At 43.8% G+C, this 27,292-nt stretch overlaps 2 protein-coding genes across 5 annotated transcripts in view; both read right to left on the reverse strand.

The window, feature by feature from the left end:
* Nucleotides 1–10,851, reverse strand: part of SCN3B (sodium voltage-gated channel beta subunit 3) — a 125,497-nt gene extending 114,646 nt beyond the window's left edge. The window contains exons 1-4 of one of the 4 annotated variants that reach the window (XR_006574805.1): nt 10,697–10,844; nt 9,397–9,501; nt 9,056–9,293; nt 7,065–7,395 (exon numbers count right to left, since the gene is read on the reverse strand). The gene's annotated coding sequence lies outside the window, so the exon portion shown is untranslated. Of the gene's footprint in view, nt 1–7,064; nt 7,396–8,063; nt 9,294–9,396; nt 9,502–10,696 lie in introns of those variants that run through there. The other 3 variants (XR_006574804.1, XR_006574803.1, XM_044996792.1) reach the window with 3 other exon arrangements.
* A 301-nt stretch (nt 10,852–11,152) lies between these two features.
* LOC123354611 (uncharacterized protein CXorf65 homolog) lies at nt 11,153–15,604 on the reverse strand. The gene is made up of 5 exons (XM_044996728.1): nt 15,482–15,604; nt 15,116–15,153; nt 13,266–13,352; nt 12,613–12,729; nt 11,153–11,235 (listed from the first exon to the last, which is right to left on the reverse strand). Exons 1-5 carry the CDS (start codon nt 15,490–15,492, stop codon nt 11,153–11,155), a joined length of 336 nt encoding a protein of 111 aa, XP_044852663.1. The 5' UTR covers nt 15,493–15,604.
* Nucleotides 15,605–27,292: the final 11,688 nt, after the last annotated feature.

Below are 27,292 nucleotides of genomic sequence, written 5' to 3' on the forward strand. Positions count from 1 at the left end.
TTGTTTGTGCCCTAAATAGCACTTGACAGCATGGAAGGATTCAGCGAGGGACATACAGCCAGCAATCCCATTTAGCTGAGATTCTCCCCCTTTCTGACAGAGCCCTTTCAAGTGCAGTATCTCAGTTCTTGGAGTTTGTTTTTTAACATCAACCCTCATATTGCACAGAGAACACAGCTGTCTGGCATAGTTATGTTTAAGTTATGCAAAATTCTAGGAAGGCAGAGATAAGGAACAAGGATCCAAACTCTTTCATAACTAGCATAACAATGTAATATGTTTATATTAGAAATATAGTAACGTTAAACTAAATTTACACTGTCACTAATCTTACACTGCATGTTACTTTAGACTTAGCCTTGGAAAGTCCCATCTAAAAAAAGATATATTAGGCTTGTAAAAAGTACAGAGAAGGGCAACAAAACAATTAAGGGTATGGATCAGCTTCCATATGGGGATGGGGAGAGTTTAGAGTCTGGGAATGTTCAGCTTATAAAAGAGACAACTAAAGGGGGATGTGATAGAGGTCTATAAAATCATGAATGGTGTAGAGAAAAAGTGCTATTTACCCCTTCACACAAAACAGGAACTGGGCAGTCACCCAATGAAATTAATAGGCAGCAGTTTTAAAACAAACATAAGGAAGTACTTCTTCACACAACACACAGTCAACCTGTGGAACTCATTTCTGGGGGATGTTGTAAAGGCCAAAATTATAACTAAGTTCAGAAACGATTTAGATACTTTCACAGAGGATAGGTCCATCAATGGCTATTAGCCAAGGTGGTCAGAGATGCAATCCCATGATCTGGGTGTTCCTAAACCTTGGACTGTCAGAAGCTGGGGCTGGAAGACAGGGGATAGAAAACTCAATAATTGCCCTCTTCAGTTCATTCCCTCTGAAGGACCTGCTGCCAGCCACTGTTGGAAGACAGGACACTGGGCTACATGGACCATTGGTCTGACCCTATATGGCCATTCTTTTGTTCTCTTCAGCTACCTTCCCCGTGTGTATAATGGGAATAATTTTCTTTATAAAGCACTTTGAAACCAACAGGTGGAAAGCAGTAGGACTGTCATTTTGAGATGTCAGGAGTGTAACTTCAAAACAAGAGTTCCTACTAATTCCCATGAAATTCGACTCCAGGATATTGTCTGCATGCAGGAATTATTAAGAGACATTCTCTGACATGGGTTATGCATGATGTCAAATGCAATGATCATTGTGATGGATTTGGAGCTGTTCTGTAGTAAGTTATCAATACCATGTATTGATTTGATTATTGGGGTATTTCCTGTATGAATATAGTGGTTTAGCTCAATAGAGGTTGTGTGAAAAACAGGCAGGAAGGAAAAGAACTGCTCAATATGGTCACCTCTCTGCAAACACTTCAGAGTGGTTAAGGGAGAATGTCATAACTATTATTTATGTATATTACTGTAGTGCCTAGGAGCCCAAGTCAAGGACCAGGCCCCACTATGCTAGGCACTGTACAGACACAGACCAATTAACTTTGATGATTTTGTCTCTGCCCCAGCCAACATAGAAAACTGCTTGTGACCAGGACAGGAAAATGCCTGCCAACACAAGAACAACAAAAGAACTGTGGGAGGATTAAAAAGGGACACTCTCAAGAGAGAGGCAATAGTCATTCAGGAGGAACCAGATGGAGACACAGGGGCCCGCTAAGGGTGTCTGAGAAGCTAGGCCAGCCTAGGCTGCCCCCAGGAAGTAGTAGGGCTCTGGGTCAGAAAGACATGTGTGAACTGTTTGTGGTTTTGAGATCTTCTCTCTCTAAAAGTGTTGTTCCTATGGTTCAGATTAAAAATACTCCAGTTTTAAGAAGGCTGTCTAGTCTAGTCACTACATTCATTACTGCTCAGGGGCTCTCCCTAAATCACATAACACATTAGGAGGTGGGTCCTTAATTTTGAATGTTTGTTTCAGTGTTACAAGGGGCAGGTGGGTCCTGACAGTCACTAAAACATATTATGTAATTTAGGAACAGCCCCCACCCCTGAGACTCCAGAAGGGAAGAACTGCAGGTGCCAGGTGAAATAGGGTCCTGGGTGCAGTCAGACTTGCAGGATAAGAATGCTTCAAACCCAGGGTACTGTAGCCCAGGGAACCATCTAGGAGTGAGAGAATTGCAAAATTTCCCCCTCCCTCCTGAGATAGATACAGGCATGAGCCTAAGACCCAAGCAGTGGACTCTGAGAGGGGACACAGGTGCAGCAAGCCCTGTAACTGTGGCAATCACAATGGTCCCTTCTGGCCTTGAAATCTATGAGTCAATGGCATTAGCATAGAGAATCATCAGACCTGGACATAGGTTTCAAGTTGTTCCCTTTTTCATTAAACTCCTAAATTTGCCTGCGTTTGACCTCTTTATCTTTCCTTTTATCCTGAAGCAATCTCACAGCTTCTCTGTCTCCTGTGAGCTCTCTGCTGTTTGGAAATCCCAGAATTCCTGCTCATGTTTCCAGAAGCAAAACATGCCCTTGTGAGTCTAAAACTATCCACGTCAGGCTGAGGGAAAGCTGACAAACAAGGAAGAACGAAAGCAACGTCCTCTGAGAGAAAGCACAATAGATGCCTCCTCGCTACAGACTGCGCCAACCCTGCTAGCAAAATGGCGGCTGGACTCAGCACACATGGAGACTCCTTAGAAACGTAAAGGTGCAGGAGTCAGAAAACAGAAGACATCCCAGTTTCATAGGTACATAAACCACATTGGTTACGTGACTTGAATAAATGAATATCTGATTACTCAGTATAACAACTTCTGGTGTATTTCTAGTTTTGGCTGGACTTGCTCTGCCCTGTGCTTGTTGGCTATTTCTTCTGCCCTCCCTCATTCCCCATCTTAGCTCCACTCCACACTTGTCCCTCTTACCCTCTTCTGCCCCCACCCACTTCCTTTCACTTTTCTTTCCATTTAGTTGATCCCCTCCTAACTAAACCTCCCCAACATAATGTTTGCCATCACGACATTAGTCACTCTGCTTGTGTGTTTTGCCCATTTCCCCTGCTGTCTGTCTTGTCTACACAGACTGTAAGCTCATTGGGGCAGGGACTGTCTTTTTGTCTGCTGTTTGTATAGCACCAGATTCCAGTCCCCTGCTCCAGTGTATATGTAATTATTTATACACATTGCAAAAGCTTCATTGGGAGAGACAGAGAGCCCCACACTAGAATAGCCCATAGCCCAGTGCTTAGGACACTCATCAGGGACAGGGGAGGCCCAACTTCAAATACCGTCTCCTCATCAGGCAGAGGAGGCAACTAAACCAGGGTCTCCCACATCCCAGCTGAATACTCCAATCACTGGGCTAAAAGTTACAAAGGTGGAGGTGGGCAGGCTGCTTCCTATGTTTTATGGAGATTTAGATGGGCTCAGAGCACACCTAATGGATCATCCCCAGGCCTCATTTGATGATCCCACTGCAGCTTCTGCCTGAAATACGGTCCTGGGTGCCTAGATGGAGGCAGCTGTGCACATGCTCACTGGCAGAAACTGAGGCTCCTCAGGGACTTTAACAGTGGAAGTTTAGGCACATAGAGAGTTGGGGGATTTGAGGATCTCAGTAGTGCTTGAATGTTGGCACCTACATTAAAAAAAAAAGTATTTAGGTATTGAAATCAATGGGAGTTAGGCACCTCAATAACTGTCAAAATGTGGTCCTTTGCCTTTAGTCTTTCTGTCCCTCAGTTATTATTTGGTATATTACTTGTTTATCCATATTCTGGAACCAGTAAAAGGTTTTACTAAAAGTAACTAAACCTAATGACTTCATTTATTGCATTTTTATGGGGAAGAGAAGTTGTAATGAAGCCAAGGGCCAGGCGACAACTGGTTGTGGGTAGATTCTTTACTCTAAATTTGGTTCCCTCCTTTTTTCATAGAGGAAAAACTGTGTTTTTATTGTTATCGCTTTGATTGTTTCATTGTGTTTTATGAGAGGTTGTTTCTGTTTGGATACAGAAAGACACCTTGAAGCAGCGAGTTTGATCTGGCAGTTCTACGTGATTATCTGAACCTTATCTACAAACGCTGATAAGCAGTTTTAATGGGCTTATACTATTCCCACCCTGGCTTCGCTAACTGGAAGACTTAACACCACACAAAGGGTCCTGGCCACGCAGATGGTTAGGGGAGTTAATGTGGTGCAAGGCAAAGGTAAAAATGCTATAGAAATTCATTAAACAACACACTTTAGCAGTGTTGGTAATGCAAGTACTGAGTTTAAAATGAACTAACAGTGGGGCTGATCATGCAAGCTGATGCCTGTAGGCAGCTGCCACCCTGACAGCCAGTTTAAAGATGGGTCTCAGAGCATCTAGGTTCCCTGCTCTGTGAAAGGAGCCTGGTAGCCCACAGAGCTCTCAGGGCTTCTAAATTCTTGGGTCTGTGGTGTGGGACTCCCTGGCTACTCCTGGCTCCAGAGATCTCCCCAGACTGCTCCCCACCTACTTCCTGGGAACAGTACCTAGGAGTCAGGGGCAGCTGGCTGCTTTGTTTCATCTAGAAAAAAATGCAACAAAGAGTTCAATTTTCCCCTAAAATTGTGACGTTTCCTTTCCATGGGATTTTTTGAAATTTCTATGTTTTGTTCTGAACTGGCCCAAACCCTTTATTGAAATGTCAAAATTTCCCACAGAATGGAAATGCCACATTTGGACCAGCTCTAGTTCTAAGATCCAAACAAACGTAAGAACATAACAACAGCCATACCAGGTCAGACCAAAGGTCCATCTAACCCAGTATCCTGTCTACTGACAGTGGCCAATACCAGGTGACCCAGAGGGAGGGAACCTAACAGGCAACGATCAAGTGACCTCTCTCCTGCCATCCATCTCCAGCCTCTGACAAACAGAGGCTAGGGACACCATTCCTTACTCATCCTGGCTAATAGCCATTTATGGACTTAACCACCATGAATTTATCCAGTTCCCTTTTAAACGCTGTTATAGTCCTAGCCTTCACAACCTCCTCAGGTAAGGAGTTCCACAAGTTGACTGTGCGCTGCGTGAAGAACTTCCACAACCCTACCCAGAAAAGTCAATGCACTTCTTATTCTAGCTGTCTCATTTATTCTGTGGAGACTTCCCTTATGTTTTAGTAAGAATGTGTTCTTGTCCATTGCTTCATTGTGCTATTTTGGAGACCTATCTAAAACATAGGGAGAATTGACTCTGTTGAGATGCTTATCAATAAGATTAGCATTTACATGACCTAGGATAGATTATTGAGTGAGGTTCTTTGGCCTGCCTTACACAGGAGATCAGACTAGATAGTCATAATAGCCCCTTCTGGCCTTAATTTTCAATCAATAGTTTCAGTGAAAATGCAAAAGCCTTCGATGAAAGCAGAAATTGATTGTTGGGAAAAATTCTAGTGTGTTGAAAAAGCCAGTTCATTTATTTATGCTTTGGGGAGAATATTTTGATTGAAATTTTTCAACCCTCTCTTTCTCTTCTATGTCTTGTGAAACAGGCTAAAGGCTATGATTGGGCACCAACTATGGATACATGGGTGCAGGAAAAGCTTCTTTGACAATCAAGGATGGGAGAAATATTCTCCTTATGGTGTTCTTGGGTGGGTGAATGACCGCTTCCAAATTCACCTGCAGGCTGACTAGTATGAGAATGTTGACTATCAAAGTTCCATATAAATCTGGAGTGAAATCCTGGCCCCAAAGACAACAATGGGAAAACCTCCCATTAGGCTTTCAAGAGGGGCAGAATTTCATCTCTGCTTCTTACATGTATAATGCCAAAACAGTATGAAATACTTTATTGTCTTTAAAGAGAAAAGGCCCCTGGCCCCATATAGGCACTGGACAGACCAAAGATGAATGATAGAATGCAAGAAAAAACACCTGTATTCAACAGTGAAGTATAGCACATCTTATTAGTTTATCCTATTAAAATCTCTTTTTAATTATGTCATCTTTTTGTTAATGTTCACATACAGCTGAGGGACTAGTGTTTTTAGGCTCCCGGGAAGAATGCTATTTTAAAAGGAGAGACTTAAAGGAGGAGGAAAAAATGGCAATATCCTGGATCAGGACAGGATTTTCAGGTAACCATTCGCATTGTGTAGCACTTTTCATTTTCAAAGGGCTTTGGAATGGTTCGTTAATTCAACCTCCCTGCACCTCTGACACACAAATAATTGTCATTCTTATTTTACAGAGAGGGACACCAGAACACATCACTGTTGTCAGAAACGTTCACTACTTTTGGGTCCAACTTGAGGCACCTGTGATGAGAGAAGCTGACCCCAGAATTGTTTTAATATGCTGTAATTAGGATGCTGTGTATAGGCATCACTGATTATTTTATGAGGTTTTAGATATGAAATGCCTAGTCTACTGCCATATGTAAATATAGATGCTAGTCCTATTAAGTGAGTGAGGATGGAGACAACAGGACATGTTTGTTAAAAAAAATTAGGTGGATACAGTTATTCAGTGCACATGCAAGCAGGTCTTTTGGCAAGCAATGACCCAAAATAACCCTATTTGCACAAGAGATACAAAATAAGCACATGCAATGACATAACCACCTCCCCCTCCCCCCCCCACAAACTCACTGTATTATATTAATAGAATTTGTGGTGAAATCTTGGCTCCACTGAAGGCAGTAGGGACAGGATTTCAACCTCAGTATATGCACAGAAAATGGTCAACAAGACACCTTTCCACACACTACAAACAGTATCATTCCAGACATTTTCAAAATTACTCAATCCCCATTTAAGGATCTAAGTATGTGGCATGTGTTTCCAGAAGCACTCAGCCTCCTATATCTGCCATTGCCATTGATTTAGGTATGTCTTAGTTACTGGATGCTGACGCCTGTTGGAAGTCTGGTCTCTAGGTGTTAAAGTCACGCTAAACACAGAAGGCCTGATTTTCAGAAGTGCCAAGCATCCACTGCTTCCATTGACTTCACTCATGTTCTTTGGAAGTTCCGCTCCTCTGAAGATCACGGCTATGTTGTGCAGACCCTGCCTATAGGTGAGACCTCATTCCTTGATTCTCCTCCTGCAGCATAGCTGGCATCATCTACATTTCAGGGACTCCATTGTTATGCCTTAGATCACTAGGTGCTCATGTCTTTGCCAAGGTAGTTTCACCTTGACATCAGTCTCAGTCCATCTTGCCTCACGCACACTAAACCCAGGAACATTGTTCTTTTTCAGAGGTGCTTAAACATTAGCGACAACATGGTCTGGTGATCAGAGTGCAGGAGTAGGAGGGCTACCTCTATTCTGCTACTGAGCTGCTGTGAAACCTTAGGTAAGTCACTTAACCTGTCTGTGCAACCTAAATCTCTCCATCTGGAAAATGGGGATAACATGCCACCTAAGCAATGTATTTGAGATCCTAGAATAAAAAAAAAAATCTACTATGACCATCTGGACTGGTCTATTCTGGATTCAATACCAAGGTAAATGAGAACTGAATCTGATCCTAGTACCACAGAGTAGAGGTCTGCTTGGGCCTAAATTGTTAGCCCAACCCAGACCTGAAATGGGCCCACACCCCACCGAAGCAGGTCAAGTAGTTTTCCCACCCAACCCTGCTGTTTCCCCTGAACCAGAGTCAGCACAACTGCTGCCCAGCGGTTGGTGCAGCCACAGATGCATGAGCTAGTGGCTGCCTGTGTGCGATGAGATACACTGCAACCCCTGGGCATGCTCATTGTACAGCGCAGTGGCAGTAGCTAGCAGGAGTGGGGCACGCAGACACAGCCACCGACCTTATGGGCAGGAGGAGTAGAGCTGACCTGACCCAAGCCTCAGAGGATTGTGTACTTTTCCAACCAGACCCACCCCAAACATGATACTTGTAGCTGGGTCCTGGTGAGCTACAGGCTCTACCATGGAGCAACATTCACAAGACTGAGGGTCATGGGGGAGATTGTGTTGGTGGTTACTCTGGTATAAATGCAGAGTAACTCCAAAGAAACCTACGATTTTAATTCGGTGGTAGCTGTGTTAGTCTGTATCAGTATAATAAATAAATTTGTTAGTCTCTAAGGTGCCACAGGTACTCCTTGTTTCTTCTACTATTTTAATGTTTCTTTCTCTGTAAGGGAGACATGCATGAAAGCCCTTCAACACAAACAGCCCTAATGGTCCACTGACACACCAAGGGATGAATTACATAACATAAAGCAAAGGTTACATGAATCAGAAGGAGCAAAGTAGCCAAGCAGCAAAAGAACCTCCAACTGGTACCCATAAAGCTGGTTACACGTTAACCATGACATCAGTGCAAGTTGTGTTTTATAGTTTACATCCAATAATCTAGTAATCTTATAGGGCTTGAACATGTGGTCCTTACTCAGGCTTGAGTGAATATTTTGCCTGCATAAACTCACCTGATCAGGGAGCTATAATCCTCCTAGTTTTCTCACTTTTGAAGCAGTGCCAAGAAAGGCACCAGGCAAGGCTAACGTTCTGAGCTCTTTCATCTGAATCATCCACAGGAGGAGCCAAGAAACAAAGATACATGACCCAGGCCTTACAAAAGGAAGGTCAACTAATTTCCATGCTAGCACTATAGTATGTTTCACATAAAGTGATGTTTCAATGTAGTGAATTAAACATTACAATCTCTGTTCAGCAAGGTATGTAAGCATGTGCCTAAATCCAAGCATGTGAATAACCCCACTGAAGTAGTAGCTCAGTGAGATTAGTCACCAGCTAAAGAGTTTTAGCTGGACTGTAAATTCCTTGGGGTATGGAGCTCTGACTTTAAATGGGTCTGTCAAGCACCTTTTCTGCTGAATTAACAGTAAATCAGTGGTCCAGTGTAGCAGGGCTCAATAAAGGGATTACAGCTCAGGAGGTCTCCCCTTTCTATGCCCATACTTAGATCATTATTTCATGGTACTCCCTCTTGAGATGCAACTTTCATTTTTCTGTGAGCCATCATGAAGGAAGCAGTTCTCACTTCCTTTCAAAATTGGCCAGCAGAGAATGGAAGTGTTTTTCCACAATAAAATTTGGAGTCATTCAGAATGAAAGGCAATACACACATGTAACATTCCTAGTGTTGCAGACTCCTGGACCCAACCCATCCACAGGTGCTTCACCAAGGAACAAGCCAGCAAACATGAAACAACATTTTCAAATGGCAGCCGGAAAGGAGAGGTCCTCCAACAGCTCAGCACCAACCATCCCTTGGGATTTGCCACTATCAGGGTCTCCTGGATTGTTTCGGAGAGGAAACCATAGTTTTAGTCCTGTTGCCCTGGGGCGATGGACTCCGTTTGCCTGCAGCAGAAACACACAACACTCATGGGTGGGTGCTGGAAATCTAAAGGGAACATAACAGGATTAAATCCTATTGTCTCTCCCTTAGGTTTCAGAGACTCACCTTCTGCAGATGGAACCTCTAAGTGCACAGTTGCTTTTTTGCCAGCCTTTTTGGATTTCACTCTGGTAGAAGAGACCTTGGAATCTTCCCAGTTCCCCAGTTTAGCTTCAGAGAGAGAGGAGAAAAGCATTCTGATTTGGAAAGGTTGGAAACTTCAACACTTGTACCTCCATGGCACTCGCTATCTGATTTCACCAACTGTAGCACTAATTCTTCAATTAATATCAGAAATAAAAAGGTCAAAAAAAACCCCTAAAAAGTCAAAGATTAAGGAGGAGTCTAGTATAGTTATTCTAAGAAGAGACTGGGAGTCAGCTCTCTTGGATTCTATTGCCAGCTCTGGAAACTTAGTCAAGTGATTACAGAAGGTGACGGTGCAACAAGAACTCCTGGGTTCTATTACCAACTCTGCCACTAACTCACTGGGTGACTTTGTGCAAGTCATTTATCTGCTCTGTGCTTCAGTAAACAGAGGACAATAATACTTACCAATCAGAAATACTGGGAGGAGAGTTGTGGCTCAATTACTTAACATTTGCAAAGTGCCTAGAGCTCTCCAGATAAAATATTCTATATAATTACAAAATATAATCAACTACTCAGGCTCTGAAGGTGAGTATATGCAGAATAAATAAATCTCAGACACTGATTAACATTATAATGGATTATTATGCTGGCTACCTGTCTCGATCTGATCCAGTCATTGGATCAAGAGCTCCATAGGGCCACAACACTACCAGGTAACTGGTTTAGGCCACTGCAAAACCATATGGTCAATCAGTAAGGCTGATCCCCAGACAAGTTCTTCCTGCTCTGTGCAACCCTCTCTATGGGTTGTGATGTGTTAGCTAAAACATGTAATACTCCCAGGAAATGCTGGGCTAGTTTAACTGTAAATTGAAACAAAAAAAAGCACACTCTTTCCCAGGAGAGAGATGTGTTGCCTGCAGCATGCAGGTCTGCTGCTGTCTAAAACACCAATACACCACCCCAAATGGAAGGAAATTCAGAGGCACTTTGGACATAAATACCTGTAGAAAGGGCACCATTGCTTCCTAAGCACTCCCTTGAAGCTGAGCATGGCTCTAGCAAGGACTCATCTACCCTAGGTCTCCAGGGTTTAGGAGCCTCTTCTCTAAAATTCCCTGACTGGGGTAGGTATGGAAACCCAGGCCCACCCACTCCCTGGGTTCCAGTTCAGGGCCTGCATTTGAAAGGGCTAGAACCAGTCCTTCTCCATTTCTTGTTATCCTCTAAGGTATTTCCTCCCTCTCTAGTCTTTCTTTCCCAGCCTCCTAACCTGTTTCTCCCTCTTTGGGGTGTTGGTGTTTGTTTCTCACCAGTCTGCTGGAAGGAGTCCCTCTCTGCAATCCCTCGGTCTCACTGGCAGCAGCAGCTTTTCTGCTCAGAAGTTCCCTCTCTAATTGAGATCCTTAACCTTGTATCACGCTCAGGTGCTTCCCTGCCTAATTGACGATCTCCCAGTTACTCAGTGAATTAACTATTCCCAGGTGAATCTGAGCTGTCTCATCCCCTCTAAGATAGGCCAGCTGCCCTCTCACAATGCCAGTTTGGCTCCAAGAAACTGCAAAGAAATATTTCTGACTGCAAGTTTAAATCTTTCTCTCTTGGCTTGGGCTTTGATCCCTTCCCGAGCAATACAGCTGAGATGGTATCTTGTTTTATCTTGGAAATAAACCCAACATTCTAACAAGCTTCATGTATCAGTCTCATAAGACCATCTAGCTCAGTAGCACTACTTACCAAGGAACTTAGGGTTAATAACGCCTTCATCTTTCAGTAGTGGTGTAAATATTACCTCTGAAGAACCTTCACCACCTGCAAGGGACAAAGGAATTTCATAAAGAGAGAAATATTTATCCTGAGGATGCACTATCTAGTGGCCAGAATTGGGACTAGGCACCAGGAAATCTTAATCTGACAGTTACTCACTGTATAGCTTTGGGCTAGTCATTCAGGCCAAATTTTTCAGAAGTGGCCTCTGATTGGAGGTGCACAACTTTAGACACATTGGACTTGATAGTCAGAAAGTGCTGAGCACCTGCAGCTCCCATTGACTTTGACTGCCGTTATCGGTGCTCAGCATCTCTGAGAACATAAGAACATAAGAACGGCTATAGTGGGTCAGACCAAAGGTCCATCTAGCCCAGTATCCTGTCTTCCAACAGTGGTCAATGCCAGGTGCCACCAGAGGGAATGAACAGAACAAGTAATCATCAAGTGATCCATCCCCTGTCACTCATTCCCAGCCTATGGCTAACTGAGGCTAGGGACATCATCCCTTCCCATCCTGGCTGATAGCCATTGATGGACCTATTCTCCATGAGTTTATCTAGTTCTTTTTTGAACCCTGTTATAGTCTTGGCCTTCACAACATCCCCTGGCAAGGAGTTCCACAGGTTGACTGTTCATTGTGTGAAGAAGTGCATCCTTTTGTTTGTTTGAAACCTGATGCCTATTAAGAAATGCATAGCTTGGGTTGGGAACCCCCCAAATTAATCCTTATTGAACATTTCAACCATAACATCTCCTTACCTCTGCTTCCCCATCTGAAAAAAGAGAGGTGATAATACCTGCTTTGCAAAGGGCTGTAAGATCTGCAGATGAAAGGTGCTGTATAACCTGAAACTGTAAAATCTTTTGTTTTTCTCTGAAAAGGCTACAGAAGGGACTGATCAAGATAAGTCACTTTGGTCTTGAATGGAAACCTTTCTCACAATGCTGGGGAACACTCATGAACATGCTTGAAGCATAGACAGCACCTGTGAATAAGTCTGGGAAGTGCTCTGCAACTCCAGGACCCTTGTTGTAGGCCAGAGGTGTGACGGTGCCTATCCGAAAGGAGAATGGTCACCATGCCCTGTACCACGTCTTGAGTGGCAAAGTGTTAGAGGATTAGGGTGACTAGACAGCAAATGTGAAAAATTGGGATGGGGTGGGGGGTAATAGGAGCCTATATCAGAAAAAGACCCCAAAATTGGGACTGTCTCTATAAAATCAGGACATCTGGTCACCCTAAAGAGGATGTAGGAGATCTCACCACTCCCATTTGGAATGCTAGGAAGAGCTGTCACCATGCCCGCCAAGTGCTGCGTTCCTTTACAAGCCCCCCATTTCTTTTGCTAGTCATCAAAACGTCAGCGGCCAAAATGCAGAGGCATTTTCTTCTCGCGGGACTGACAATGCTGTACCTACGTGTGACACCGAGGAGTACACAGGTCTCTCTCTCGCTCAGAAGCTCTGAGGCATAGCAATGTTGGTTCTGAAGCAAATTCTTCACCTGGCCACTCACGTCTGCCAGCTCGATTTCACCTGCAAAGCATGGCACAGATAAGGGCTGAAGATCAGCGAGCAAATGAAGTCTGGGAGCAGGAGGAGTATGATCAGGCCCATCTCTAAAATGAAAATCTTTCTTGTTCTGAGCATAAAAACCTGCACAGGACCAGCTAGAATCCATAACCGGTAACTAGAAACATACATCTTACTAGCTTATTTCATGTGATTTAACAAGCTCATGGGGCCTCCTTAGAGACATTGGCTTCCTGTTATATCACACTGAGACCATGGTAACTTGGAGCTTTTGTATGCAACTATACATGGGATTACATGCAAGAGCACCAGAGGCTGGCGCCTGTGGCCTGATTTGAACTGGACTATCTGTGGTAAAAAGTTGTAAATCTGCAGGTAGTTAGCGTGGACATTCTCTCAGACTTCAACCTTGTAAGGCTTGATGATGCCCCCACCCTGAAAGTGAAAGTCGGCAGAAACTCGGTCTAGTGTCAAACTGCATAGTCAAGCACAGCTGTAACAAGATGGGGCCCCTGGAAAGGCACAGTGACCCACCCTACCTTCATTCTCATAGCCACAGCAGTGTTTGATGCTCTCCAGGAGAAGCTGGACTTTGCAGTGAATGTTAAAAAGGGTCTTTTCGTTTTCTGTTGAGAAAGACATAATTCATGGGGCAAAACTTAAACTGGTTGTGGCCGCTGGGAGCAGGCCCATCGAGAGAAATATGGGGCTCTGGTACATCATGTTCACTGAGTCCCCACCCCTACCATTTTGCCCCCATTTCACCCCAGTTACAGATATTGAGCTTGGAGCCTCAGTACAACTGTCTCCCTTTCCCCCCATCTTGTCAGCCTGGCTGGGAGCTTGGCACAAAACCAAAAGCTTTCTCTCTAAGCTATTCTGGCTTAGCCTCTCCCAGCAGGAGTCACTTTAGGGGATGGTTGAATTCTGGATGAGAGGGGAAAAGATAGTTACCTTTTCCGTAACTGGTGTTCTTCAAGATGGGTTGCTCATGTCCATTCCATATTAGGTGTGTGTGCTTGTCACATGCACCAGTGCCGGAAGTTTTTCCCTTAGCAGTATCCGTAGACCGCTGTGCCTCGACTCCAACCTATTCGATCAGGATGAGTTCCTCCCGCAGGACCCCAGGGATCTTTGGCATTTGCCGTATCTGTGTCAGTAGACTAGCGATCTATGCCTCACGCTGCTTGACCTGGACTGGGATCTAGAGCAGGACCGGGCTTTGGAGCAGGATGGTCATCAGTAGAATCTCCCTGATAGAGGAGCCGGTGTGGGTGGCACCAGTAGAGTCAGGATCTCCTGCGCTGCCTGCAAAGCCTCGGGCATCGATGGGACTTCGAGTTGACGGAGGCCCTCGTCAATGTCCGGAGTGGCAGGCATAGTAAGGGAGGGGCTTGACCACTCAACATGAGTTGGGGCCCGACTCCCTGATGGAGGTGTTGAGCCACCCATTATGGGTCTTGGCTCTCCTCCGTTTCTCTCCTTTCCCTTACGGGATGTGGGAGATCTTCTCCTTGCAGACATCTTGGAATCCCTGGCCGGGGTCAGGGCCGGGGAGGGGAATTGGTGCCGGCTCGTAGATGGCACCAGCGGGGCACTCTGTACTGATGCTGCACTGCTCGGGGCCGAGTCAGACCTGTGCTCCGGTGCCGGAGTCAGCACCGACTCCATCAGGAGTGCCCTGAGACAGATGTCTCTCTCCTTTTTTGTTCTGGGTTTGAATGACTTACAGAAGCGACGCTTGTCTACAGTGGGGATTAAATCAACCTAACAGCAGAGCACAGGGTGTGAATTTTTCACAGTTCTAGGGTGACCTATAGTTTAGGTTATGACCAAGCTCCTTCAGGCCCTTAGGGCCAGATTTTTAAAGGTATTTAGGCACAGCAGAACTCAGCTTTGCAATGTCTTACTGATTAAGGAGTCTAAATGTAATTTTAAAATGTGATTAAACACATAGGATCCTAAATCTCATCAACTGTCAAGGGGATTTTGGCTCTTAATGGCCTAAATACCTTTTGAAAATGAGATTTAGGTGCCTGACTCAGTTAGCGATTGCAAGGCTGAGCCTAGTAATGCCTAAATACCTTTTAAAAATCTGGGCCTAAATCACTTTTGAAAATGCAATTTAGGCTCCCAAGTCACTTAGGCATTTTTGAAAATTTCACCCAGGAAACTTTTCACTTACCTTCTCCTAACATTAGAGCTGGTTGTAGGAAATTTTGAAAAAGAAAATCACTTTCTATGCAATATTTTATTTTTTTCCCTGCCAAAAGCAGTATACCAAGGGGGGACAGGAATGCTAGCTTTATTGCCTCTTTTGTCCTGAGTGACTAAGTTCCTTATGGACATGTAGGAGACAACAGAAATCCAAGGCTGGCAAGTCACTTACCTCCATGAAGGACCGTTACAAACATTTCTACCAATAACCTAAAAAAAAAAGAAGGCAAGAGACCAGTGACAACTTTCCCACTATCATATACTGACACAGAAAAGCAATCCCAGAGCCTGGCTTAAGTCATCCCTGCGACTGCTCTGAGTTAGGTGTTTGCTCTTAGCCAAGTTGTTCCATAGCCTCCTCCCACCCTGTCCTTTGCTAAAAGCTCCTCCTGGGTGCTGATAAGTGGCTATGTTCCCCCAAGACAGAGCTGCAACGGTAACCAGACACCATGTTCCAAGTTTGCCCGTGCAGGCCCAGGAAAGTCAGAACCAAGGCACAGAATGAGTGAGGGAAACAACATCTAAGAGGGGTAGGTACCTGAACAACATCCCCCAGGGGGAAGGACCCTGAAATTCCTTTACATCTGACCAGGCAGCCACCTTGTAAAAGCCAAACTGAGCACGTCTGTCCCGGCTGCCAGGTGCCAATGTGCCCTGTTTCTCTCACTGACGACGCCACCTGTAGATATGCCATGCAGAAGTGCCCTGTAAACATTTGTTTGTGCTTAGGAACCTGCAGGGCTCAAAAGCCTCTTCCTGAGGCGACAGCTGAATAAATATAGTTTCTATCAATTAAAGGGGCCTGGTTGAGGCTGCTGGAATCTACTAGCAGGCACCTGCCTGTGTGGGTTGCCAAGGTGTTATGCTGGCTCCCAGCCAGGCAGCTTTACCTTACTATACCTTACCTGGAAGAGATCTGAAGACACCTGGGGAGAAAGGGAGGGAGGAGGAGGCTGCAGTCCACACTGCAGAAGTCAGACACATTTCTGCTTGAGTTAATGTTCCTAAGCTATTAAAATTCAGACCAGATAGGATGAAAGCACCCTTTTTTTCCAGGAAAACAAATAACCTTAAGGGTGGAGCCTGCATGAGATGTACATAATTTATTTTGCTGAGGGGCAGGGATTTCCTACAATGTATGTGAAGAGTCTAATTTCCTACTCTCTTTTTGTCTTATTGATTGAGAGTGGTACATTCAGAACACTGATATAAGTTAAGAACATTGATATTTTCAACCCTGCACAATTATGGATGATTAACAGTGAGTAGGAATACATTTGAGTCTATGCCTTCACAGCTGTAAAGAGTGTATATATGTAGGAACTACAGCATGCATCTATCAGTGTACATGTGAACACCTATGTTCATGAACATATGTATTTGTATCAAACTGTATCCATTAGTGTCTTTGTTTCTGTGCATATATTTATCTGCCGATATGTGCCCATATAGCCCACATGATGCATATGTGTGGGTTGAAGGTTGTGTAGCCTCATATATGTACCAGCATGTCACTGTGTGAATGTACATGTATGAATGTCCCATGGAAATTAGGTGCCTATGTTTTCACAGGTCTGTTCGCCACAGCAATGATGGAACATCATCAGTTGGATGCTTTTAGCTGGTACAAAAGGATTGCTGGGCTCCTTCAGGAGATGAGCTGGTGGCCGCTGTGGTTTGCAGAAGATGAAACAGCTCAGATTCTGTGTCTTTAATTCTCTGAGCAACACAGCTCTTCTTAATTTCCAGCAACTGGGCCTGGTCTCTCTTCGCAGCCCAGGATTCCAGCTGCTCTGTGAAGTGTTGTGCTTCCTCCTCATGAATCCTGCCCAGCGTCTGCCATAAAAATGTAAAATAAAACAGCACACTCCCATGGAGTCAGACAGCAGCAACTAGCAGCTACATCTTTCCTGAGGCAGCCTGGCTTAGGGCTAGAACGTAGCACTTAGGACCAGGAGACCTGGGTTCTAGTGATCTTGAGCAAGTGAAAAACTGTCAATCACATGTCTGTACAATACCCACCTTTATAAAGCACAGCAAGATCAAGGGTTCAAAAATGCTATTGACTTGCAACTATTATCATCCTTCACTTATAGGGAATCAATCCTAAGACCCAGATTCAGTGGGTAAGTCTACACTGCAATCAGAGGTGTGATTGCAGAATGTACATAGACGTATCTGAGCTAGCTTTCATCTAGTTAGCTTGGGCACTGATAGCAGTGAAGATGTGGCAGCACTGAAGTCTGTGTAGTTGCTTTTTGAGTTAATTGGATCAAAACTAGCTCAGATATGTCTATATGTACTATATAAAACTGGTCATCATCTATTAAAGATTCACAGCCACCTCCAGGAATATATTCCATGTAGAAGCCATTCCCCTTATATCCATATTTTTGTCCTCTCGTTTACTGAAAGGGACATATTTGCATAAAGAGAACCAGGATCTTCATTCTCCTGCTGGTTAATCCCCACTGCAAGTCACAAACCTTGGTTGCTTCATAATCCATCTCCACAGCAACTATTTGTGATGATACAAACAGAAAGCTCTAACAGATGAGCTCTTAGGAAACAGAAATCCTATATTCATGCAACTGCTCGCTGTGACAAGACATCAAGGAAAAGAACACCAAGAAATGAGAGACAGGAGTAGGACTAGTTCTCAACTGAATGTTTTCCCAAGTTTTCTACAGAGGGCTCTGGAAAGCTGCAATTTCATCTGGACTCTGTAGCTCCATGCAATGTTTGGACTGTAATTAATTATACCTTTCGATACTTCTATAGCAAAATAAAAGTGTGCAAAGTGTTTTACATGTTCCAATGAATTAAATTTCACAACTGCTGTGAAAGTATCACTTATAGCCCATTTTATGGATGCAGAAACTGAGGGACAGAGAAGTAAAGTGATTTGTCCAAGATCATACATGGAGCCAGGCAAAGATCTGGTAATAGAACTGAAGAGTCCTGGTGCTGTTCCCTGCTCTAACCACTAGTCTACACAGCCTTACTGTTCTAGCAAAAGCTGATATTATGGAGACCCACATACATGTTACAAAGTTATCCAACTTCTAGATCACAGTATGCCCTGCTAGGGGCCTAGAGAAGCTTAAGTTCTGTTAATGACCACAAAGTTCAACAAGTTTGCAGAATCCAAGACCAGCTTTCTTCTCCTTTTCCCTGTGTTTCAGCAGATATCTTGTTTGTCTGGATCTGCATAGGTAAATTTCTGATCTTCTGTTGCCACCTATATTCTGGGGCTAGATTCCTGGAGCACAGGGTTGTCAGCCTGCATGCCGCATGATGTTATGCCATTTGTGTCACAACAGAAGACTAAGTGATGGGAACACAACCATACAAGGCAAACTGCATGACAAAAGACTTTATCCTGGAGGAAAATCTTTCCCCTTCTCTGATGAACTGAACTAATGATACTGTAGTTGATGGGTCTGCAGGAAAGGAGACAACTGGTTCAGGGATGTCTGAACTGTTCACTTAGTCTGGCTCTTCACCCTCACCATTTGCAGCAAAGAAGGCACTGTGCATTAGGGGCTGCACCAAGTTGAAGGTGAGCTGTTGTGGACACCTCTGTGAAGTTTGGTAAATGCACCAAGTCCATGAAAAGTGGTTCATACCGCAAATGATTGCTCCTGGATTCTGAGCTTCTGGTCCAGTAGTTCCTCCTCCTTCTGGATTGTCAAGGCCTGCACTGTAAGCTGGAAGAATTCCTCATTCAGCCCATCCAGCATCTTCTCTAGCTTCGCAACCTTCCACAAGAGAACACAGACTATTGAGACCCTTCAGTCAAAGAGCCCTCCAATGTACAACCAAGTCAATTGACATTCAAAGGAACTGAAGCCCTGATCCTTTCCACATGGAAATACACAGCGCTTGGATGCAGAGGTGGAATAAATATATATAAATAAATAGTGTTGGTGAGCTCACACTACCTAATTGCAGCATTTCCCAGCAGGAGTCAGAGGTGCAAGCCATGCGGGAGGTCACAGATGCTGTAATGCCATCAAGAAGAAAGAGTAACAGAGCAATGGCTGTGAGGAGAGTCCCCAGGCTCTCTTACCAAGAGTGACAATAGAGAGTGGTGAAGCAGTGACACTGGGGGGTGGGGATCACCTATTCTCTACTAAGAGTTGGCTGGTCTGTAAATCTGTCTGTCATACTAACAAAGCTTTTAAAACTTACTAGAAATGTTGGGTGCCCATCTTTCAAGGGGCCTGATTTCCAGAGTGCAGCTGCTTGGCACTTTCAGAACTTCACACCCTTTTAGGAGGTGTTAAACTGGGCACCTCAAAACTGAGGCGCCCAAAAGCCCTGGTGGCTATCAGTATGGTGGAAATTTTAAAATAAAAGACTGAAAAATGAAGAGAAAATGTCATAAATTCAACTTCTTCAATATATAAGGGTCTAATTCTCCTCTCTCTTATGCTGCTGAAAAATTAGGAGTAATTCCACCTACATTGATGGAATAACATCAGGGAAGAACTGAATGAGCTGAAGGAGAATCAGATTATCACACGTTGGCTGGCACCTGTGAATGAAGTAGGTACAGCCCTCTTGCGCCACAATTGAGGCTCCTGGTTTGGCCACTTAAGAGGGTGAGTAGCACCAGAGGCTATAAAATGTCAGGGAAAGACCCGGTGAGAGTGTCATTTAAGAAAAGTCGGGAGACTGGAGGGGGGTCTCTGGGGAAAGCTGCAGAGAGCAGAAAGTTCTCAGCACACCCTCTCTGGAAAGAGGGAGTAATTATCAGGGAGCCAGTGGAGGGTCTAGCCTGCTGTTCTTCCTGAACCTCAGACAATCAAGGCCAGAAAAGGCTGGAGGCTGAGAGCAGCAGAGGAAGATGTTTTCTGGCTCTTGGAACCAGAAAGCTGAAGCCAGCGGGCCAAAGAGGCTGCTCTGAAGAGCTGGGGCATGGTAAGGGATGCTGGAGCGGGGTCGGAAAGCCAGGTCATAGTGAGGGACACTGGGGCTGGGCCGGAGAGCAGGGGTATGGAACGCTGGAGCAATATTTGATGTATTGCCTGGATTACAATGTTGGTATTTGTAATGTGCATGACTTTTTCTTCTGTAGTAAATTATCCCCACAAGGGCCATTTGTACTCAAGGACACTTTGGACTGTTTCTGGGGACTCTGAACAATGGAAAGTAAAATGGGTGGGCCTGTCATGTCATGGCTGCAGGACAGCATGCCACGTGGGGTCACCCTATGATACAGGCCCACACCTATGAGCGACTGACCTGAATGCCAGAGGAATCTGCATTTCTCTTATCCCCCTCACCACTCCACTTCATTGCTCCTTTTGTCCTTGAACTTTCCATCATCTCCTGAATCTCCGCCTGACGCTGAAAACATTGGTAATGTTGCAACCTAGACACAGAAAACACAACATGTACTTCCAGTATGACTCCTCTGATCACCCTCCAGAGTCTCCATTTTAATTCCTTCTTCACCTGCAATAGACGGGAAGGGAGTTGGGGAAAGAGGATGAAAGAGTGAGCTGATTCACTTGCAATCTCATTGCAAGCCTGGAAGCAAGTTTGATAGGGTATGTCTACACAGCCCAGCTCTATAGATTTGAGCTAGCAGGGCTTGTGCTAGTGCTGTAAAAACAGCTGTGTAGACAGTGCTTTGAAGTTGTGGCTCGGGGTCTGAATCCACCCCATTCCCTAGGGTCCACATAGCTTCAGTAGAACAAGATCTGACTACTTCATAGTTTTCTTTGTCCAGAAAAAATTACTACAACTAACAAAGCTACTCAATATCCTCCATGTTCCAACTCTCCCTTGACCCTGGGTGGGTTTGACATATTTTGGGCATCTTTTGCAGGTCCATGCAGCACAAGTACACTGTGAAATTTGTCCTATAGAGAACATTCATGTAGCATAAGGGGTGGAACCAAAAGCAAGCAATGAGACTTCACCATTTTTTTTTGAGAAGACAGTCTAATAATGCCAATTGTTGGGAATTTCCCCCTGCTATTCAGCTTAAATATTCCTTAGCTCAGTCTCATCTTTTTATTCCTTCAATGGTCCATCCTATCGCAATCCTCCTCCCCTCCTTGGTATTAGAACCTTCATGTACCTGTAGATAGTTGTCACATCACCCTCAAGCTATGCTGCCCATTTTCAGTGGTAGCTCTTTTAATAAATCATTGCAGAAAGCCTGCAGTGTTATTTGGCTCACAGAACTCTTCCCGGCAGACTGAAGAAGGAACTGCTACATCTCTCATTAAAATTTTTTTTAAAGTACTTTACAAATATTAATTAAATATACCTCATACCCCCTGGTGTGAAATAAATAAGTCATATTAGCCCCATTTTTGCAAATGGGAAAATTGAGACTCAGATGGGGGAGGGTAAGTCACTTGCTTGATTATTAGAATCCTAGAGTGCACAGACCACTAGACCACACCTCTCTCACTGCACAGAAAGCATTCTCTGGGCACCTTTCCAGGGCTCATAGTCAGAAACTCAGCTTGGATGCAATATCAGTGGCAACAGCTGCACTCATGGCTTTGATCTGTATCCAAACACAACTTTGAAAGCAGAAGCAAAGTAGTCTAACACAAGAGTAGGAGAGATATATGCCAATTATCTAATTAGGCAAAAACTCAATATAGGAATGTACAGCAGTTTTGCTCTGTAATTCCATATGGAGCAATTAATAGATTCACAGATTCCAAGGCCAGAAGAGATCATTGTGATCATTTAGTCTGACCTCCGGTATAATACAGGCCAGAGAACTTCCTCAAAATAATTCCTAGAGCAGATCTTTTAGAGAAACACCCTATCTTGATGTAAAAATTGTCAGTGACAGAGAACCCACTAGGACCCTGGGTAAATTGTTCCAATGATTAATTCCTTTCACTGTTAAAAATGTATGCCTTATTTCCAGTCTGAATTTGTCTAGCTTCAACTTCCAGCCACTGGATTCTGTTATTCCTTGCTCTGCTAGACCAAAATTCCATTATTAAATATTTATTCCCGATATAGGTACTTCTATACTGTGATCAAGTCAGCAGTGCCACCCCTTAACCTTCTCTTTGCTAAACTAAGCAGAGTGAGCTCCTTGATTCTATCACGATAAGGCAGGTTTTCTAATCCTTTAATCATTCTTGTGGCTCTTCTCTGAACCCGCTCCAATTTATCAACTGCCTTCTTGAATTGTGGACACCACAGCAGGACACTCTATTCCAGCAGTGGTTGCACCAGTACCAAATACAGAGGTAAAATAACCTCTCTGCTCCTAATTGAGATTCTCCTGTGTATGACTCCAAGGATCACATTAGTCCTTATGGCCACAGTATTGCACTGGGAGCTTATGTTCTGCTAATTATCCACTACGACCCCCAAATCTTTTTCAGAGTGTCTGCTTCCCAGCATAGAGTCCCCCATCTTGTAGGTATGGTCTATGTTCTTTGTTCCTAGAGGTATACATTTATGTTTAGCTATATTAAAATTCATATTGTTTGCTTGCAACCAATTTACCAAGCGATCCAGATTGCTCTGTATCAATGATCTGCATTCTACACTATTTACCATTGCCCCAATTTTGTGTCATCTGCAAACTTTATCAGTGATATTTTTTCTTTTCTTCCAGGTCATTACAAATATTAAACAGAGTAGGGACAAGAACAGGTCCCTTTGGGACCCCATTAGAAACACCTGCTCAATGATCATTTCCCATTGAAAATTATACTTTGAGACCTATCAGTTAGCTAGTTTAATCCGTTTGATGTGGGCCATATTAATTTTATATTGTTCTAGTTTTTTAAAATCAAACTGTCATGTGGTACCAAGTCCAATGCCTTTCAGAAGTCTAAGTATGTTGCATCAACACTATTACCTTTATCAACCAAACTTGTAATTTCATCAAAAAAGATATCAAGTTAGCTTGACAGGATCTATTTTCCATAAATCCATGTTGGCTGGCATTAAAATATTACCCTTCATTAATTCTTTATTAATTGAGTCTCCGATCAGCTACTCCATTATCTTGCCTGGGATCAATGTCAGACTATCAGGACTATAACTACCCAGGCCATCTCATTTACCATTTTTAAATAGTGCAGTCATGCCTGCGGGAGGTCCAGCCGAGCCGCGGGACGAGCGCCCCCTCCGCAGTCATGCCTGCGGCAGGTCCGCTCGTCCGCGGCTCCGGTGGACCTCCCGCAGGCATGACTGCGGCAGGTCCACCGGCCCAGCCTGCCGCCCCCTAGATTTGGCCGCCCTAGGCAACAGCTTGGTTTGCTGGTGCCTAGAGCCGCCCCTGTAAATAGTGGCACATTAGCTTTCTTCCAGTTTCTGGAACTTCCCCAGTGTCCCAAGAATTATTGAAAATCAACATTAATGTTGTCCACTGCCAGCTCTTTTAAAATTCTTGGATGCAACTTATCTTGACTGACTGATTTAAACATATCTACCTTTAATATCTCTAGTTTAACATCATCCTGAGATATTAGTGGAATGGAAAGAGTGTTATCATACAATGAGACTACTTCCACTGTCTTTTCTCAAATACAGAACAGAAATATTTATTGAACAATTCTGCCTTTTCTGATTATTATTGATAATTCTAGTATTTCCATCTGCTAATGGACCAATTCCACTGACAGGATTCTTTTTGTTCCTCATATACTTTAAAAAAACCCACCCAAACCTCTTCATATTGTCCTTAGCTCTACTGGCCATACATTTCTCCTTGTGTCCCTTTCCTTAATTTTTTTTTCTACAATTCCCAACTTCTGATTTATGTTCACTATTATAAGTTTTCCCTTTTTTCAATTATCTATATCTATATCTAGCTAGCTAGCTGCCTTTACTTCCCCTCTAAACTAGGTTGGTTTTTAACCAATACAGCCTTCTTCCTTGACTGTGGAATTGTGTCTTTTGCGACATCTAGTAAAGTGTTCTTAAACAGCTCCTGATTATCATCCACATTTTTCTGATTCAATTCTTCCTCCCAGTTGATATGGCTCATAATTGTTTTTAACTGTGTGTTGATCTCCAGTACCTCTCATGTTGGGATTTCTCAAGGAATTGGGGATCTGGCGACATTCGGATGCTCAGAAGTTCTTCAAATATTGTCTGGGAGTCAAAGCAAGTGGATGGTTTATCTTCTGCAGGATCCTAAAATGAGCAACAAGAGAAAGGAAACAACCCATGGGGGTCACAATTCCAGAGCCTTATTTCCAGAGATGCTGAATACCTGCACTGTTCCACTGATTTCAGCAGGAATTGTGGGTATTCAGCACATCTGAAAAAATCAGACACACAGACTCTCAATCAAGGTGTGAACACCAGAGAGTCAATCAAAAGAGCAACGTTTCCTCTCTGATCACACTGGATACTGCAAAAGTCCTGCAGGGAAATTAACTAATGAACCTGATGAGGACTGGCTGCCTCTCATTGCAGAATTATTGCCATTCATGCTTCCTGGGCCATGTTTCACTTTTGGGTGTTAAAAGTGAAACTCAGCAGTACCTCTGAGCTTGGTGCTGATACCATGTAAACCCACTAAAGTGTAATGAATTCAAGTCAAAACGATAAATCTGCCCCAGGTATGCTTAGAAGGTGCTTTAATGCATCAACAAACCTTGCACGAAGTCTGAATGTTCAACAAACCCAGCTAAACCAGGCAAATTTTGGGTGGACTGGAGCACATTTCACACTGCTCTAATCCACTATCTCCTTGATCTGCATGTGTGATTGTCACTGCTGCTAATGGAAGTCACCTAATCTCAACTACCTTCTCTACTGCTCCCCAGGAACACTGGAAAAAGGCATTGGCTAGAGCTGTGATGCCTTTGTTGAGTTCCATCTGAAAGCAAGAATGAGCAGTGGCAGCTGCTGTAGATCCTGGAGAAAGACAAAAGTAGACAGAATCACACCTCATTCACACCACTCATCTTTAGTGATCACAGTCCTTTTAATACAATAGTATAACCTCTTTAGCCACTCCACTGAGCACACATGATAGTAGAAAAAAGAGCAGCAAAGGCAAAAGTAACCAAAGCATTTGTCCAGCAGAAATAGTTTTAGAAAGAATGGAGGATGACAGTGAGAGACATAGGGTCTCGATACACACTAAGGAAGTTTCCCCAAACACTGCAGTTTAGAGACACATCCCCACAGTACACAGGCCAATCGTGTCAAAGGGATTGGGGCTGGTGGAACCATGGGACAACTACAACTAGAAACAATAACTCCTTTCTCCCTTACTAATGCTAATTAGAAAGAGATTAAACAGAGAAAGAGAGAGCGAGAGAGATAAATAAACAAAAATCCATGCCTCATTGCAAACAGAGAATTACACATGTAATGGTATAGGATAAAGTTGGTTGATCTGACTGTATAATGTTCAAAATGCCACAGTAACATCGTACATGTATGTAATACATTGTGTTCCAATGGAACTCTATGAGTCTGATTTTCAGGGATGCTGAGTACCTGCAGTTGTGGTGGTAGGTACCCATCACCACTGAAAATCTAGCCCTATATGTGTAACTGCCTTCCAGTGATGCAAGCGAGTAATCAACAAACCAAGGACAAGCTGTAGTTGTGGGAGAACGATATTCACCAAGGACATTGGGGCAAACCCCTATTCTTACAAAAAGTGCCATGAGATCTTTAGGGCCTGCTTCTACTCTCACAAAAGAGAAGCAAGTCCTTGATGTCCACATCAGGAAGATGGGGCCTTGATTTTTTAAGGCAAACTCCATGTTGGTCAGAAGGATGAAGGGCTGAACTGAGCTTAATGGTATTTGAACCTATAGTTCCAGTCATTTCAAACCTGATACTCAGAGTCCCAAGACAACCCCTCTGGCTGGTATATAGAAAAAACAACATGTTTCTTTATGGGGGAATGTCCAACTTGGATTCATTATGATGCTATCCTAAAGTTAATTAAAGGAATCAGCCTGGATACTCAGCAGCCTGCCAACCCAGCTAGCATATGTATGCTACTTTCACTATCCCTGGACATGTACAGCCCATCTAGCATACACCTGGTCCTATTTTCTACATAGATAGATAGATAGATAGATAGATAGATAGATAGATAGATATAAAGAAAAGCTTAATTAAGTTCAGTTACCAGAGGGGGGGAATCTTGAGATTGGGGATGACCTAGGAGCTTTGGGATTCACCTCCATTGATTTCAGATCAGTAGCTCAACAGCAGCATAGAGGCTGCTAATACTCATTAGCTGAAGTTATAGACAGTGGTTCTGAAGTGTCACTGAATTCCAAAGCTCTGCATGGGATGGTCTGACATTTCCTTGATGTGTGATTTGCATGGTAATTACAGGGTAGATGCATGCTCTCTTTCTCTTGCCAATGATTCACTGTGAAGCACAAATACCACTAGCTGCTTTCTGCAGTGATAGTTAGGAGTTGGAGCAATGGAAAAAGTTGTGCAAACACCTTTAAAGAACAGACCAGTTCACTTATCAGCTCTGAAGCTCGCAAAGGGATAGAAAATAGGAGTGAAATCAAGGCTAAATCCTCAGCTGGTGAAAATCAGCATAGCTCCATTGACTTCAAGATTTATTTAGATTGTAGGGTTTTGGGGGCAAGGACTATCATGTTGAATTTGTGCAGCACCTTGCACAATGGGATTCTGGTCCATGACTGGGCACCATGTTAATACAAATTATAATAATAATTTTAACAGCTGGAGTCCTGGCTCTCAAAGAATTCAAACATTCAATGAAAGCCTCCCTTGTATTGGGCTGTGATCCTACTGCTGGAAAGTGCCCACAGCCTTTGAAGTTTGAGCCTCAGTATCAGGGCCAGAAAAGGCTCGAAGCATCTGGGGAAAGGAAATAATGTGAGTGGTGTCACGTAGAGCAACCCTGAAGGACTCTAGATAGAGCTGTGTCCAGGAGAAAAGAAAACCAAACTTTGCCCAGACAGCAAACTCTTACCAAGCAACAAAGAAATTATTGGGGCTATGAAGACATCCCTATAAAAGAACCTGTTCCTCACCTGCTGAGTCACAGATAGAATATAAATAGCAGACACCCTGCTCCCATCGATTGCTGCCACTCATACCTGCTTTGATCCATGCCATGGCATTCAGCAGGATGGATATAAATTCCCCAGCATTCTCCAGGCGTGCTGAACATATATACAGGAACCTGTTGGTGGCATCATAGTAGGAATCTCCAGGGCTTTGGAGAGCCTCTTGGACCCCTTCTGGGCTTTGGTCTGGGACTGTCTGAGCCAACATGAGTACCACAGCCGGGTGGGAGCAGGCCCTGCTTAGCAGGCGAATCACAGTGCAGCCAAAGCGGTAAACCACAAACTGACGAGGGGACAAGCTGGCCAGATCTGTG

The sequence above is a fragment of the Mauremys mutica genome, chromosome 22, assembly GCF_020497125.1.
Source record: "Mauremys mutica isolate MM-2020 ecotype Southern chromosome 22, ASM2049712v1, whole genome shotgun sequence".
Classification (NCBI taxonomy): domain Eukaryota; kingdom Metazoa; phylum Chordata; order Testudines; family Geoemydidae; genus Mauremys; species Mauremys mutica.